Source organism: Salmo trutta, chromosome 20 (genome assembly GCF_901001165.1).
Source record: "Salmo trutta chromosome 20, fSalTru1.1, whole genome shotgun sequence".
NCBI classification, from domain to species: Eukaryota; Metazoa; Chordata; class Actinopteri; order Salmoniformes; family Salmonidae; genus Salmo; species Salmo trutta.
Window position 1 is genome coordinate 15,643,621 of NC_042976.1, and position 16,973 is coordinate 15,660,593.

A 16,973-nucleotide genomic window follows, 5' to 3' on the forward strand; every position below is an offset into this window, starting at 1 on the left:
GCAAGTCTGGCACTGTCAGCCCAATCGCTCTGGTGCGATAGCACAGAATACCTAACATCTCACTGTTGCAGTCAGCAGCCACCACCTCTAGCTTATAGCAGGAGTTAGGACTGTTGGGCTCTAGGCACGGGGAGATGTTGATGATGTTGCCCATAGGGTTGTACAGCTTCAGAATGTCATGGGGTCCCGCCTCAGCTGCCGAGCGGAACAGATCTGGGAAGTAACAAACTTCAATCAATACTAGTTTGTCAGAGTTGGGTTTTGCAATCAAACACACAATCAGACACACACACACTGCCCAGAGCTCTCTTCACAGCAGGTGAACAAAACACCACAAGCCTTTGATGTGCTCAGCATCTTGGCCAAACTTTTGGCAATGATTTTCATACACACATAAGAGGCAATATTCTTGCCAGGGGCAGTTCCGTAAAGGGGCTATCTAAAGCTATCACTCACACTGTGTTTAAATAGACGGTGAAAACTTATTCCCAAGGAAGAACAGGGAGAAGAAAATAAGAGGGGAAAATTAGAACGGAAAAAAGACTCAAGAGATATCAATTTCAAACCCAATCAATTACATTTTAGATTAATCCTATGTTGTTTGTGAGCTCCAAAGAGATTTGTCAGCACTCAAATCTAGGCAGTAGGCAGAAGCTTTGAAAGAAAATTAATTGGAAGATCTCTGTGCTTTTAACCTTTCTCTCTGTACTTTTTATTTCTGAGATTTTGAGAGGTTTCTCATATCAGAGTTATTGTAATACCTGGTGTAAATTGCAATCTACATTGTCTATAGTTTAAACTAGGCTGTAAACGTAATGCATTTTGATGTTGCATTTAAAAAGAAAACACACTGGATATGATCAAAAACAAAATTATGTTCCAAACAACAAAATATGGCTTATACTACATTTCCAAGATGTTCAATGATGTTCGGAATTCAGTGTGACAACTTCAATTTGGTAGAGGGCCACTCCACCTCCCCTTCCCTCTCTCTCTCTCTCTCTCTCTCTCTCTCTCTCTCTCTCTCTCTCTCTCTTTTACCTCCTCCTCCTCCTCCCTCTGAGCCCTCTGCCCCCTCTCTCTCTGTTCTACCACATGCTACTCCTTCTACTCTCCATACCCTCTCTTTGATGCAACAGAAATTGTCCATGACAATTGTGATTTTTAATAACATTAGACTGCATATGATATAACTTTTATTCAAAGTACATCGGTGTATGGTTCCTTCCTATTTTCTTATGACAACAGCTGTTATCCAGTGGTGGAAAAAGTCATAAAAAGTCATACTCGAGTTAAAGTAAAGATACCTTTATAGAAAATGACTACTTGAGTAAAGTCTAAAAGTATTTGGTTTAAAAAATACTTAAATATCAAAAGTGAAAGTATAAATTATTTCAAATTCATTATATTAAGCAAACCAGATGGCACCATTTTCTTTTTTTCTTTTTTAATTTACAGATAGCCAGGGGCACACTCCAACACTCAGACATAATTTACAAACAAAGCATGTCGGTTTAGTGAGTCCGCCAGAACAGAGGCAGTAGGCATGACCAGGTATGTTCGGTTGATAAGTGCTTAAATTTGACTATTTTCGTGTCCTGCTAAGCATTCAAAATGTAACAAGTATTTTTGGGTGTCAAGGAAAATGTATGGAGTAAAAAGTACAATATTTTCTTTAGGAATGTAGTGAAGTAGAAGTAAAAGTTGTCAAAAATATAAATAGTAAAGTACAGGTATCCAAAAAACTACTTAAATAGTACTTTAAAGTATTTCTACTTAAGTACTTTACACCACTGCGGTATCATAATAAAATAAGAATTAATGTGTTGTGGGTCCAATTAAGAGAAGCCTTGCTATCCCTCCGGCCCATAGGTGACGCTGTTTAGAAATAAGGACAACTGTAGTTGACTCAACTAACTCGTCGTTGAGTGTAGTCACGTGGGTTACTGGGCGGAAGAGAAGAAAACGTGGTCATTTTGGGATCGGAACGTCGTGTTTTCTCTCTCGCGAATAGTTTTACTTAAAATAAGTGTCATGACAGAAACAAAGGCACCGGCGGCCACTAAGCCGACTAAAGCTTTACTTGCTTTGAACCCTAAAGAGGAGGCTGAATTCAAGAAGAAAGTCCAGGCGGTGAAGAAGCGACCCAACAAGGTTAGTTTTCCCAAACGCACGCGACACTGCCAGTGGCCTGAAAGCTACAATCCACATGTGGAACTTGCAATCTAGCTAGACTGCTACAATTAAAGTATAATCCTCGTTTATTTCAATAAGTGGATTTGTTAGTTCATCCAACCATTTGTTTTCTTAGATTGTTTCATCAAGGGATGTGCTGCTAGTCACATTAACTTGCTAACTTGTTTTTTTGATGAACTTGCTAGCTAACTTTAGCTATCAAACTTGGACAGAGTATTGATGTTCTTAGTACATTTTGGATTATGCTTTACACATTTTATTCATTTTTCTACAGGGACACCAAATAAGTCCAGGAGTGATTTATGTTGGTCACCTTCCCACTGGCTTGTTCGAACCTCAGCTCAAATCCTACTTTGAACAGTTTGGAAAAGTCGTCAGGTTACGACTGGCCAGGAGTAAAAAGGTATCGTCGATCTCTGATCAGTGCTCTTATGAATAAGATGGTGGATATTGCCAGCCTACTTACTTGTCAAGTCAAACATGTATTTTCTATTTTGACAAACATACTTTCACATGCATATCACTTGATTAGCCAGACTGCTACAAGTGGCCGCTCTGGCACAGTCTGAAAATTACCTCAGGTGTACCCGTTGCCTGGGGTGAGATAACAGTGCCTACAGTATTGTGGTACGTTAAGCTTATTGCCTGCTCTGTATAGCAGTGTGATTAAACCCATGTGCCCACACTAACTTACTGTACAACCTCTCATGGAAAAGATCCATGCCACTCATACATAGCTATATATCAGTAATTGCAAGTGAACATGGATAGAAGTGATGTTTTATGGTAAAACCTAAATAATATATGATATGATGGAGATCAGGTTGAGGGTAACCTGCTCATAGATGCTAACTACCTTTAGCGCCTACTGACGATAGTATCTTATGGCCAGAGAGCCCTGATGTGCGTTCTTAACTTTAAAACGCATTTGTTGTGGTACGGTTTTTAGAAACATAAAGAACACCTTTCATATCACCCAGAAATAATTGTCTAAAAACAGCAGTTAAGTGTTAGTTTTCCCACACAACCATGTCGCCGTGTTGTTTACGGAAGACAGGCGGCCACCAGTGTTCATTGGCTATCTAGCGTGTGCCGAACCCCTGTGCATGACTGGGGAGGACGTGTAGTTTGTCAACTGGAGGCGGACACAGCATATGGATCTAGCAGTGCAAAACTGCTACAGTAAGCATATATTTTTTTTTTATTAAACTTTTTTTCTCGCTGATATGAAAGATGAGTTTGAGTTTATTTTATTTTTACAGGGACAGTGCACATTAATCAACGTTTCAGTAAAAGTGCCGGTTTTAGCCAGCCTGCTAATGTTCAACCGCAGTCCCTGGGCAGGTTACATGAGGGTCACATGTTTTGAAAACCGCAAGCAATGATTGTCATTTCTAGAAGTTTAAACACAGCTTCGGAAATGTCGTTCACACGCAGCCAATGGTGGCTTTATCGAATCGCAGAAAACCACATGGATAGGAGGGGGTTTCGAGAGCTAGATTGAGGGGGGATCCAGTGAAAAACATTTGACCCTTCTCCTCTCAGACAGGTGGGAGCAAAGGCTATGCATTTGTGGAGTTCGACTGCGACGATGTTGCCAAGATCGTTGCTGAGACCATGAACAACTACCTGATGGGCGAGAGATTGATCAAATGTAAGTTATCTGAAGATATAAGTTGCCTTTTCGCTCCTAATTTAAACCCAGAGTCATACGTTCAGGTCTAACGTTTGCCCCTTGCTCTTGATGTCTTGTTTGTGTATTTTGTGGGAGGAGAGAAGACAGATGCACTAATAAAGTTGTATTCTGTTCCACAGGTCACCTGGTCCCCGCTGAGAAGGTGCATGAGAAGCTGTTTGTGGGATCACAGAGAGCGTTTAAAAAGCCCAGCCAGCCTGCTGTGGCTCGCTATAACAGGAGACACACACCAGAGGAGGTCACGGAGATGACTGGGAGGCTACTGCGCAAAGAGTCCAAGCTCCGCAAGAGGCTGGCAGAGAAGGGAATCGACTATGACTTCCCAGGATTTGTAAGTTTTACATGTGACTCATTGGTTCAATAGATGTTTCTTTGTGTGAAATTACAGTTACAATTCAATACGTTCACATTTTAACAATTTGAATGTATTGGATTTGAACCTGCATTATTGACTTGTATCCTAATCTATTGTAAACTCTTGAAGGCTTCCCAAGTGCCACAGAAGAAAAAGTTAGATGACACTGTGAATGCGTCCACGTGTAGTGAGGTAAGGACAATTAATCAGAAAATAACACGTTTTTGAATGACTACTTTGAACTACAGAATGCTTTTTTGTTGTATATAGCTATGCTTTTTGGCACATTCTGAAACTTATCTCAGGTGTACCAGTTGTCTGGGGTGAGATAACTGTGCCAACAGTATTGTGGTATGTTAAGCTTATTGCCTGCTCTGTATAGCAAGGTGATTAAACCCATGTGCCCACAATCACCTCACAATATCTAACAAGTAAATGATTCTCGCACTCAGTAAGAATAATACCCACTCATTGACTTATTATGCACAGTGAACATGTTCCCACCCATAGAGATAAATCAATGGAGAGGGTGACCTCATAGAGACCCATAGCTCTGAAATGACCTGGGTATAACATCCTCTGTGTTGATATCTGTTTCCCCTCAGGATGTCACCCCAGTGTGCACCCCCTCAGTCCTGGAGAGGAGGAGGTCCATGAAGATCAACGAAGACGACAGCGACGGTGAAATCATCATCAAGAATACACCAGCCCCCAAAAAGTCCAGAGGCAAACGTGAAAGAGCAGAGTCAGATGACGTGTGCTCCTCAGAGGAGGAGACTGAGGAGTCCTCCTTCCTAGAAGGGGGAGAAGAGCCTTCGGAGGGTGATGTGGAACCCATTGTCAAGAAAGGAGGCGCTGATTGAACGAACGCCAACACTGACGTTGAAGGACAATAACTTGTTATAATTGCCTTGCATGTAAAGCAGAGACATTTGTACGTGGTGGGTGGTTGGTCCTCTATATAATTTCCCAGAGGAGAATGGCTAAAGAGCCAATGACTGTTGGCAGTTGAGTGTTAACCTATGAACCTGTATAGCACCTCCTAAAGCCCCACAGCTATACCATAAGGTGAAATGACAAAGCAGCATATTTACTTGTCATGCCTTTGGTGGCTCGTAAATGAGGCACACCTAATTTGTAAATTTAACAAACTATGAGAAAATAACCATTCTCAGTAGTTGGGTGGTGTTGCATTTGACTGGAGCCATACAGACTAAAAATAGTGAGTTATCATTATTTTTAGTCCGTGTGGTGACATGGACTCATGCGGGTCTTATCCATCTGCAGTAATGCTTGATTACGTTTATTTGTCAATGTGCTTTGGTATTTTGGTTTGTCAAAATAAATGGTCATTATCTGTAATAAATATAAAAGCTTAACTTTGGGTTTGGATATCACATCATTGTTAATGCCACGACAGCCGTCTATTCTATGTGAAAATATCTGTTTACGCCAGAAGATGTCGCTGAAGACTAGTGGCTTATGCCTCGGTCACACCGACAGGGTGATTACATTTCGGTACAGCAGAATGCATTCATTTCCAATGGAACGCTGCGTCTGTCTTGAGGCAGTTGCAGTGCGTTCTGTAGTGCCGATATTGGATTTATCTGACGTATGCGTCAATCTACGTGTAGACGGTTTGACTGGTAGCAGAAGGTGACTGAACTTTTGTGGCACACATCCAGATGTTGTGGACTATTTTGCGCCTGCTCACCATTGGTGTGATCAAGGCGTTACTAGCTTAACAGGTTCAGAGCAACAGGACATGAGTCGCTTGGGTGGCACTTGCACCATTGCGCCTCCCTTCACATAAGCTACTGAGTTGCTGTAGCACTCTTCAAATTTAGAAACGCTGCATTCACGCAACTATTAGCTACATCAAGGGCAATTTAATCCGCTGAAGGAAATATATTTATCTATGAGAGAAGTAGTGAACAACATAAATGTGCATTCACTCATTTCCAAGCGCATCCCCAGTTTGATGCGTTCGCACGTCAATACCATTATTGTCCAGCAAACGGTATTCCGGGTGGAGACTGAGGTGCCTCGATGCTGCGCAATAGTCATAACCCGACAATATTTACAAAGACTTCAGAAATTTGTATTGATCTTTCTGAGCGTGGCATGGTAAGTAATAAGACAAACCTTTTCAAATGCATGCATGCTTTCAGTCAGAATAGATGATCACGTTGTGTGAAGTAACGTTAGCTAACAGCAAGCTAGCTATGTGTGGTCTTACATTTAACGTTAGCTAATCAATGAAAAAGGGCTAGCGCTAGTTAAAAAAACGTTATAGGGTATCTACTGTAACGCTTGACTCAGATCTGTAGTTGCTACAATCGTTGCCAAAATATGCAGTTGTTTTGAACGTGTTTCCATTTCACTGTCAGTCTCTTATAGGAATTAGTGGTTTATTTTAACCAGACAGCGCTTGACTAAGCAATAACTGGCAAGCACATACGACTGCTGCTGTTGGCTAGCTGTCAGCCACAAGCAGATACTAAAGCTAGCTAACGTTAGCTACAGTAAACTGTACAAGGCTACTTGTACAATAATTCAAGCACACGGATGCTTGTCATAATTGTCTATTTATTGTAGGCAGCTAAACGTTTCTGCTTTCTCTGTGTTTTCAGTGTAAATAACAAAATAATGGTGCGTGACAAGTCTTGCTTGTTTTGTATGACTTCTTAGGTTGTGGGTCTGACAGTCTTTGTTTAAATAATCCGCTGTGAGTGCTCTGTCCATTCATGCAATCAGACAGTCCCCACAAACTGAGAACCATGATAATACAATCCGTTGTTTACATGAAATGAGTTGATATAGCATGGTCCCAAGACTCCCATGGCATAATAACGACCAGAGGAGTTAGCAAAACCACAGAGACTTTGGACCAGGGTATATCACCCATACATTTAACAGATATTTCATATAAGATTGCCTACTTCATGGTTCTTAGTTTGTGGGTAATGTCATACTTTCTGACAGTGCAAATCTTTGTCCCTTTAGCAGTTTGGCATGTCTGACCGAACTCTGACTACAGTTGTATTGCCCAGACACAGACAAATTCGACATACTTCTTAGGAGAATTATGCATTTCTTGCTGGCAGGTCACATCATACACAAACAAAGCCGATTTGATATGATGTGTCAACATTACGTGGAAATGCCCTACTGCAAAAGGACCTATGTCAAATTGGGTGTCAAATGAAAGCTGAGTATTTTAATAAAGGTATATATAGTACATTTTCCATCCTAAAGTCATATACGTAAAGCTTAATCAAGAGCAGTGATGTTATCTAGAGCAGTGTGCGGCTTTCTTCTTTTTTCTCATCTTATTCAACTGTTACCGTGCACCTGCAAAAAAACATAGCTCAGATGTGCGAGTGCCTTTTGAGTTTTAGTCAAACAGATAGAAAAGAGGTTTTAAACAACATCTATCAGAAAAAGTCTTAAAAGGTATTAGAAATACATCACCACACAGTAAGTTGAAGTAAAGACCCTGTCAACTAATATCAACACTTCTCCATAGTAAAAAAAAATATAATATTTGCCTTCAGTCAGTTTAAGAAACATTGACTTGTGCATTGTATTTCTGTTAGAAAAAAAAAGATTGGTAACGGAATTACTGCAGTTGAATTGGCTACAATGGGAAATCATAGTAGTCACAAACCACAGTTGGGTTACCTGGTACTGTCCTCCCTTCCACTGGCATACTGTTATGTTGAGCTCAGAACTTTTCTTTCTGTCATCTGGTGGTCAAAGCAAGACTGTTTTCACAGTCTGGAAAACCCCTCACTCTCCCTCTCTCTTTCTCTGCCACTCTCGCTCTCTTTCTTCTCTCTCTCCACTTAATGTTACCTCTCCCAGTTCTTAATGACACCTACCACCTACCCTCTTTCCATTTAAGTATTCTTACCTACTGAGCACCGGATGTCCATGGACGTGGAAAACTAGTTGAAATTTGGTCGGACCGCCTTGGCCAGACCAAATCTGAACCACTCATAGATGTCTATGTTTCACAAGTTTGTACAGTACAGTAGAGAACAGTAAAGAAAAGTGTAGTTCAGTACAGCACAGCAGAGTAGCGAACACTATAGTGCAGAAATGTACTGTACTGAACATATCTACTTCACTGTACTGAACTCTACTGTGATGTACAAACTTGGGAAACATAGACGTCTATGGTTAGTTCAGATTTGGTCTGGTGCGGACCTGGTCTTATTTGGGGGCGGAGCTCTTTAGAGTAATAGCGAGTGTGTAGAATAATACACAAATATGCAAAACAAGGATATTGCATAATTCTACCTTCTGTGTACCTATTCAGGATACATCACCATGAAGAGAAGGACATTCATATCCATAATTATGCATTTCTGTATAGTACAGATCAGTACAATTCCGTTACCGGATGTAAATCCACTTCACTTACTGCAGTTCAAAAAAACAAAATTCAAATGTAAAAACTCAAGGTGCCATAGCAGACACCCCATCCTTTCTGCAGACATCTTTGAATTTTAATTCGGAGCAGATATTTAAGAGGTTTTGGAAAACGTGGTCGCAAAGGTGGTCACATCTGCACAGTTGTTCGAGTAAATGTGTTTTTGTAACATTTTCTGTATAAATTGTTGAAAGTAGTCCTTGCATAGAGTTGTAGGGTTTGTTTAACTTTGAAATGATTGTTTTTTTGTTTGGCATACATTTAAAGGGAAAAATCTGAGTCTCAGTGTCCTTTATTGTGGAATTTCCCAGTAACACACAGGGCTTGGGGGCTCAAGTGAACTCTACATTGACCCATGTTACCATGGCGGCAGGTTGTGTAGCGTTTACAATTTGAAGACAGGAGGGTGGGATTGTGTTAACAGCCTCCCCTTTTCTATTCTTGACCCCAGGCCTTCCCGGGAACCAGGGACCACTAAGCTATGAAGCTCTTCCCTTCCAGACCTTCCCTGCTCTCCTTCTCCAGTTACTGTCACTTCATGAGCCTTACCCACTGCTGCTCTCACAACCATCATCTCTGCCCAGCCTGGTACTAACAGCTTGGCTCAGACTCACTTCAACACAAAGAAGAAAAAAAAGAGAGAGAGAGAGAGAGCGAGAGAAGAGAAGAGAAGAAAACCCTCCCCAGCTGCCATCCAGACACACATGGTGCATAGCTGCCATTCCCCAGGCTCCCTCCATCCCCGCAGCCTGACCTCTAGCTAGCTCTTCGCACCCATCACACAGCCTAGCCCACGGCCTGCCCAAGGGATATAAATAGGCTACATCCATCCAGTGTGTGGAGCCTGCTCTTGTGTTGCCTTTTTTTCCAGGGCACACACGCCCGGTGGGGGTCACACCCATTTGTTTTTGGTCTTCCCACTGCCTGGATCAGTGGGAGCTAGTGGTGGGACCGAAGAGGGAGAGACGAGGCCGAGACCATGGAGGTCAATATGGAGTACTGTCTGGCCCAGGTGGTGCAGAAAGACCTGGGGAGGAAGGTGCAGGTGGGACAGGAGCTCATAGATTACATCCTGGATAAGGACAGGTCCCAGGATCTGGAGCAAGACCAGACAGGTCTGGACAGGATGGTGGACAGCATCGCTACCACCTGGGTCAACTGTTCCAACTTCAAGGTAAGAGGGGTGAATATGCAGTCAGATAGCAGCTAGATAGCCGAGAGGCATAGATATATAAAGGGCTTCATGAGAGTAGTTAGCTACTTGTTCTAATATTTCAATATTTATCTTTTTTTGATTTGTGTGTATTGTTTTGTACTGTTGGAGCTAGGAACATTTACATTTACGTCATTTGGCAGACACTCTTATCCAGAGCGACTTACAAATTGGTGCATTCACCTTATGATATCCAGTGGAACAACCACTTTACAATAGTACATCTATATTTTTTTTTTGGGGGGGGGGTTAGAAGGATTACTATATCCTATCCCAGGTATTCCTTAAAGCGGTGGGGTTTCAGGTGTCTACGGAAGGTGGTGATTGACTCCGCTGTCCTGGCGTCGTGAGGGAGCTTGTTCCACCATTGGGGTGCCAGAGCAGTGAACAGTTTTGACTGGGCTGAGCGGGAACTGTGCTTCCGCAGAGGTAGGGGGGCCAGCAGGCCAGAGGTGGATGAACGCAGTGCCCTTGTTTGGGTGTAGGGCCTGATCAGAGCCTGAAGGTACGGAGGTGCCGTTCCCCTCACAGCTCCGTAGGCAAGCACCATGGTCTTGTAGCAGATGCGAGCTTCAACTGGAAGCCAGTGGAGTGTGCGGAGGAGCGGGGTGACGTGAGAGAACTTGGGAAGGTTGAACACCAGACGGGTTGCGGCGTTCTGGATGAGTTGTAGGGGTTTAATGGCACAGGTAGGGAGCCCCGCCAACAGGGAGTTGCAGTAATCCAGACGGGAGATGACAAGTGCCTGGATTAGGACCTACGCCGCTTCCTGTGTAAGGCAGGGTCGTACTCTGCGAATGTTGTATAGCATGAACCTACAGGATCGGGTCACCGCCTTGATGTTAGCGGAGAACGACAGGGTGTTGTCCAGGGTTACGCCGAGGCTCTTAGCACTCTGGGAGGAGGACACGATGGAGTTGTCCACCGTGATGGTGAGATCATGGAAAGGGCAGTCCTTCCCCGGGAGGAAGAGCAGCTCCGTCTTGCCGAGGTTCAGCTTGAGGTGGTGATCCGTCATCCACACTGATATGTCTGCCAGATATGCAGAGATGCGATTCGCCACCTGGTTATCAGAAGAGGGAAAGGAGAAGATTAATTGTGTGTCGTCTGCGTAGCAATGATAGGAGAGACAATGTGAGGATATGACAGAGCCAAGTGACTTGGTGTATTGCGAGAATAGGAGAGGGCCTAGAACTGAGCCCTGGGGGACACCAGTGGTGAGAGCACGTGGTGCGGAGACGGATTCTCGCCACGCCACCTGGTAGGAGCGACCTGTCAGGTAGGACGCAATCCAAGAGTGAGCCGCGCCGGAGATACCCAACTCAGAGAGTGTGGAGAGGAGGATCTGATGGTTCACAGTATCAAAGGCAGCAGATAGGTCTAGAAGGATGAGAGCAGAGGAGAGAGAGTTAGCTTTAGCAGTGCGGAGAGCCTCCATGACACAGAGAAGAGCAGTCTCAGTTGAATGACCAGCCTTGAAACCTGACTGATTTGGATCGAGAAGGTCATTCTGAGAGAAATGGCAGGAGAGCTGGCCAAGGACGGCACGTTCAAGAGTTTTGGAGAGAAAAGAAAGAAGATACTGGTCTGTAGTTGTTGACATCGGAGGGATCGAGTGTAGGTTTTTTGAGAATGGGTGCAACTCTCGCTCTCTTGAAGATGGAAGGGATGTAGCCAGCGGTCAAGGAGGAGTTGATGAGCGAGGTGAGGTAAGGGAGAAGGTCTCCGGAAATGGTCTGGAGAAGAGAGGAGGGGATAGGGTCAAGCGGGCAGGTTGTTGGGCGGCCGGCCGTCACAAGACGCAAGATTTCATCTGGAGAGAGAGGGGAGAAAGAGGTCAAAGCATAGGGTAGGGCAATGTGAACAGGACCAGCGGTGTCGTTTGACTTAACAAACGAGGATCGGATGTCGTCGACCTTCTTTTCAAAATGGTTGACGAAGTCATCAGCAGAGAGGGAGGAGGGGGGAGGGGGAGGAGGATTCAGAAGGGAGGAGAAGGTGGCAAAGAGCTTCCTAGGGTTAGAGGCAGATGCTTGGAAGTTAGAGTGGCAGAAAGTGGCTTTAGCAGCAGAAACAGAGGAGGAAAATGTAGAGAGGAGGGAGTGAAAAGATGCCAGGTCCGCAGGGAGGCTAGTTTTCCTCCACTTCCGCTCGGTTGCCTGGAGCCCTGTTCTGTGAGCTCGCAATGAGTCGTCAAGACACGGAGCAGGAGGGGAGGACCAAGCCGGTCGGGAGGATAGGGGACATAGAGAGTCAAAGGATGCAGAAAGGGAGGAGAGGAGGGTTGAGGAGGCAGAATCAGGAGATTGGTTGGAGAAGGCTTGAGCAGAGGGAAGAGATGATAGGATGGAAGAGGAGAGAGTAGCAGGAGAGAGAGAGCGAAGGTTGCGACGGCGCAATACCATCTGAGTAGGGGCAGAGTGAGTAGTGTTGGAGGAGAGCGAGAGGGAAAAGGATACAAGGTAGTGATCGGAGACTTGGAGGGGAGTTGCAGTGAGATTAGTAGAAGAACAGCATCAAGTGAAGATGAGGTCAAGCGTATTGCCTGCCTTGTGAGTAGGGGGCGACGGTGAGAGGGTGAGGTCAAAAGAGGAGAGGAGTGGAAAGAAGGAGGCAGAGAGAAATGAGTCAAAGGTAGATGTAGGGAGGTCAAAGTCACCCAGAACTGTGAGGGGTGAGCCATCCTCAGGAAAGGAACTTATCAAGGCGTCAAGCTCATTGATGAACTCTCCAAGGGAACCTGGAGGGCGATAAATGGTAAGGATGTTAAGCTTGAATGGGCTAGTGATTGTGACAGCATGGAATTCAAAGGAGGAGAATGTCCACTTGGGAGAGATGAGGATTCCAGTGCCACCACCCCAGCTGACCAGATGCTCTCGGGGTGTGCGAGAACACGTGGTCAGACGAGGAGAGAGCAGTAGGAGTAGCAGTGTTTTCTGTGGTAATCCATGTTTCCGTCACCGCCAGGAAGTCTAGGGACTGGAGGGTAGCATAGGCTGAGATGAACTCTGCCTTGTTGGCCGCAGACCGGCAGTTCCAGAGGCTGCCAGAGACCTGGAACTCCACGTGGGTCGTGCGCTGGGACCACCAGGTTAGAGTGGCAGCGGCCACGCGATGTGAAGCGTTTGTATGGCCTGTGCAGAGAGGAGAGAACAGGGATAGACCGACACATAGTTGATAGGCTACAGGAGAGGCTACGCTAATGCAAAGGAGATTGGCATGATAAATTAACTAAACAACTGGGGAAGCGAGAGAGCAGGGCCTCCCTCACTAACAATTCACTGAAACACTAAAACGCTAAAATATAACTTTTCTAGCTACCACTAGAAATCAAAATTGATGTAAACTACAGTGGTTCAATGTTTCCAGGAATAGGCTCAAACTTAGTTAATTCCGCTAGATAACTTGGTACAGTATTCTTCCGTGAAAGCCCACCTAGTGCACCGTGTCCTATGACGCTGTAGCTAACTAGCTGACTAGCATGCTAGCATCCTATAACACACGGTTAGCACCAATACTTGGTAACAACAAGCTACCAATGGAGCATTCGTGTCCGTGTCTAGTTCATAACGCAGAAGTAATTAAACGTTGGCTAGCTAACACAAAGTCAGTCCTGCTAGCTACACAAGTGGACTACACATCTCGAATGTTCAGAAAGTTAAGCTTACGTTGCAAAAATCTTATTGACTAAAAATGATACAGCTAGCTGGTAGGGATAGCTAGCTAGCAGTGGGCGCGTTGTAGACTATGGTAGAACATGTAGCTGGCTAGCTAACCTCGATAGTTACTCTGTACTACGCCTTTATCTTGATACAAAGACAACTATGTAGCTAGCTAACATTACACAAGTCAAATCGTTCCGTTGTAATGTATATAGTTTCTACAGTACTGCTAATTGGTAAAGTTGGCTAGCTAGCAGTGGCTGTGGTGTTATGGTGTTGACGCCGTTTCGAAAACGGCACGAATGAACGAATACAGCTGGCTAGCTAACCTTGTTAGTTCCTCAGAGCTACACCTTTATCCTTGATACAAAGACAGCAGATACAACTATGTAGCTGGCTAACAATACACTAATCAAATCGTTCCAATGTAATGTAATGTAATGAAATGTAATATTACCCGCGGAGCGAGGTGCAGCACGATCACTCACTCCAGCATCCGGACCCAGCATTTCGTTACACCCGCGATAACATCTGCAAAATATGTGTAAGTGGCCAATATAATTTTATTTTATTTTATTTACATGTCATCAAGGGTTAATGCAACAACAACAAAAATACCATTACTGAAACGTAAAGCTGCAATATGTAACTTTTTGGGTGACCCCACAAAATTCAAATAGAAATGTGAGTTATAGAGCTGTCATTCTCATTGAAAGCAAGTCTAAGAAGCGGAAGAACTGTTCTATGTGCAATATTTCTATGCTTCCGGTTTTTAAGTTTAGTTTTTGCTTCTTTTACTTTCGGTTTTGTACAACAGCTTCAAATAGCATAAAACACAATATTTATGATTATAGAAAATACACTGGTCAAAAAAATAAAGGGAACACTTAAACAACACAATGTAACTCCAAGTCAATCACACTTCTGTGAAATCAAACTGTCCACTTAGGAAGCAACACTGATTGACAATAAATTTCACATGCTGTTGTGCAAATGGAATAGACAACAGGTGGAAATTTTAGGCAATTAGCAAGACACCCCCAATAAAGGAGTGGTTCTGCAGGTGGTGACCACAGACCACTTCTCAGTTCCTATGCCTCCTGGCTGATGTTTTGGTCACTTTTGAATGCTGGCGGTGCTTTCACTCTAGTGGTAGCATGAAACGGAGTCTACAACCCACACAAGTGGCTCAGGTAGTGCAGCTCATCCAGGATGGCACATCAATGCGAGCTGTGGCAAGAAGGTTTGCTGTGTCTGTCAGCAGAGCATGGAGGCGCTACCAGGAGACAGGCCAGTACATCAGGAGACGTGGAGGAAGCTGTAGGAGGGCAAAAACCCAGCAGCAGAGCCGCTACCTCTGCCTTTGTGCAAGGAGGAGCAGGAGGAGCACTGCCAGAGCCCTGCAAAATGACCTCCAGCAGGCCACAAATGTGCATGTGTCTGCTCAAACGGTCAGAAACAGACTCCATGAGGGTGGTATGAGGGCCCGACGTCCACAGGTGGGGGTTGTGCTTACAGCCCAAAACCGTGCAGGACGTTTGGCATTTGCCAGAGAACACCAAGATTGGCAAATTCGCCACTGGCGCCCTGCGCTCTTCACAGATGAAAGCAGGTTCACACTGAGCACATGTGACAGACGAGACAGAGTCTGGAGACGCCGTGGAGAACGTTCTGCTGCCTGCAACATCCTCCAACATGAACGGTTTGGCGGTGGGTCAGTCATGGTGTGGGGTGGCATTTCTTTGGTGGGCCGCACAGTCCTCCATGTGCTCGCCAGAGGTAGCCTGACTGCCATTAGGTACCGAGATGAGATCCTCAGACCCCTTGCGAGACCATATGCTGGTGCGGTTGGCCCTGGGTTCCTCCTAATGCAAGACAATGCTAGACCTCATGTGGCTGGAGTGTGTCAGCAGTTCCTGCAAGAGGAAGGCATTGATGCTATGGACTGGCCCGCCCGTTCCCCAGACCTGAATCCAATTGAGCACATCTGGGACATCATGTCTCGCTCCATCCACCAACGCCACGTTGCACCACAGACTGTCCAGGAGTTGGCGGATGCTTTAGTCCAGGTCTGGGAGGAGATCCCTCAGGAGACCATCCACCACCTCATCAGGAGCATGCATTGTAGGGAGGTCATACAGGCACGTGGAGGCCACACACACTACTGAGCCTCATTTTGATTTGTTTTAAGGACATTACATCAAAGTTGGATCAGCCTGTAGTGTGGTTTTCCACTTTAATTTTGAGTGTGACTCCAAATTCAGACCTCCATGGGTTGATAAATTGGATTTCCATTGATTATTTTTGCGTGATTTTTGTTGTCAGCACATTCAACTATGTAAAGAAAAAATATTTAATAAGATTATTTCTTTCATTCACATCAAGGATGTGTTGTTTAAGTGTTCCCTTTATTTTTTTGAGCAGTATATTTTTCAAAGGGGTTTCGATGGTACAATGATTCTCTTCATTATACTTGCTTGTTTTGTCACATAAAGTGAAATTAGGCAAACTATTAGAATTTTAGCAACCAGGAAATGGCGGAGCGATTTCTGCATAGTGCGTCTTTATGTCCATCTCAGATCGATTGTCTGCATGGCCAAGTTAATCTCCCCTTTGATTAAAACATGTTATGACCATCATGCTTTTGGGGGAAAAAGGATCATTTTGAAATTCCAGTCCTTTTCAATTGAAATGTTTCAATCCATATGACGGAAATCCGTTGCAGTGACTGAGAACTTTAACTCTTGCATCATTCATGAAGGGAGATATCAAAGCCACTCTGGAGATATATTGAGAGTGGTGAATGGGCATAGTGTTGTCAAGAGATGAAGAATGTGAATTGGAAAGCTAGAGCAAGGTGGAGAGGAGAGGGAGGCTTTACTGTGGGGCCAGACTGTCCAATATCCTTTTGGGGATTTTTCCTCTGGCTGTTGTTGGGTTGGTAGACAGAGTAAACTAATGGCATTGATCTTGTGTTGGCATTCAAACCTGTTGGTTTTCAGAGGTCAGAGGAAGTTTTCAAGGTCATCCATGTTATTCAGTAAGTATACAACATAATCCCGCTTTTCAGATACGAATGCAAAACATTTTTTGGGGGGATGGCACACTTGTTGTCTTTAAGCTCCAGATAGTTGGACTTTTAATGAGTATGTATTGTGCTCTGAGAACCATAATGTTAGTGACATTAATGCTGATTTGAGGAAGCATCTTCGATAGGTTCCCTCGTTAAAGGGATACTTAAGAATCTTGGCAGTGAACTCATGGGTACCATTTTTATGTCTCTGCATGCAGTTTGAAGGAAGTTGCTAACTAGCGTTAGCGCAATTGCTAACTGTGTTAGCGCAATGACCGCAAGTATATGGTAACTGCTAGCATTCTAGTAGAGGCCATAGACTTCCAGTCATTGCGCTAGC

The 16,973-nt window shown here is 44.3% G+C and overlaps 2 protein-coding genes and 2 non-coding genes across 22 annotated transcripts in view; all 4 read left to right on the plus strand.

Annotated features, from left to right (window-relative positions):
* The first annotated feature begins 1,938 nt into the window (after window positions 1–1,938).
* Window positions 1,939–5,626, plus strand: nifk (nucleolar protein interacting with the FHA domain of MKI67). The gene is made up of 6 exons (XM_029702401.1): window positions 1,939–2,154; window positions 2,471–2,599; window positions 3,742–3,850; window positions 4,012–4,223; window positions 4,377–4,439; window positions 4,853–5,626. Exons 1-6 carry the CDS (start codon window positions 2,035–2,037, stop codon window positions 5,108–5,110), a joined length of 891 nt encoding a protein of 296 aa, XP_029558261.1. The 5' UTR covers window positions 1,939–2,034; the 3' UTR covers window positions 5,111–5,626.
* On the plus strand, window positions 2,757–2,884 carry LOC115156391 (small nucleolar RNA ACA64). Its single transcript, XR_003868232.1, has one exon. It is a non-coding gene; the product is annotated as a small nucleolar RNA ACA64 (small nucleolar RNA).
* On the plus strand, window positions 4,532–4,659 carry LOC115156392 (small nucleolar RNA ACA64). The gene has a single exon (XR_003868233.1). It is a non-coding gene; the product is annotated as a small nucleolar RNA ACA64 (small nucleolar RNA).
* A 197-nt stretch (window positions 5,627–5,823) lies between the features above and the next one.
* The window catches only part of LOC115155619 (CLIP-associating protein 1-B), a 138,202-nt gene continuing 127,052 nt past the window's right edge, over window positions 5,824–16,973 (plus strand). For 7 of the 19 annotated variants that reach the window (XM_029702412.1, XM_029702409.1, XM_029702411.1 and 4 more), the window contains exons 1-2: window positions 5,825–6,374; window positions 9,137–9,859. In XM_029702412.1, the coding sequence (XP_029558272.1) occupies window positions 9,665–9,859 (195 nt within the window). In that variant the 5' untranslated portion in view covers window positions 5,825–6,374; window positions 9,137–9,664. Of the gene's footprint in view, window positions 6,375–9,136; window positions 9,860–16,973 lie in introns of all 19 variants that reach the window. The other 12 variants (XM_029702402.1, XM_029702403.1, XM_029702407.1 and 9 more) reach the window with 4 other exon arrangements.

What these genes read in the sequence shown, in the direction of transcription:
- nifk (XM_029702401.1), top strand. Translation starts at nt 2,035, where the DNA reads ATGACAGAAACAAAGGCACCGGCGGCCACTAAGCCGACTAAAGCTTTA. An exon ending in GGGCGAGAGATTGATCAAAT is followed by an intron (nt 3,851 to 4,011) that starts GTAAGTTATCTG and finishes TCTGTTCCACAG; the next exon opens with GTCACCTGGTCCCCGCTGAG. An exon ending in ATGCGTCCACGTGTAGTGAG is followed by an intron (nt 4,440 to 4,852) that starts GTAAGGACAATT and finishes GTTTCCCCTCAG; the next exon opens with GATGTCACCCCAGTGTGCAC.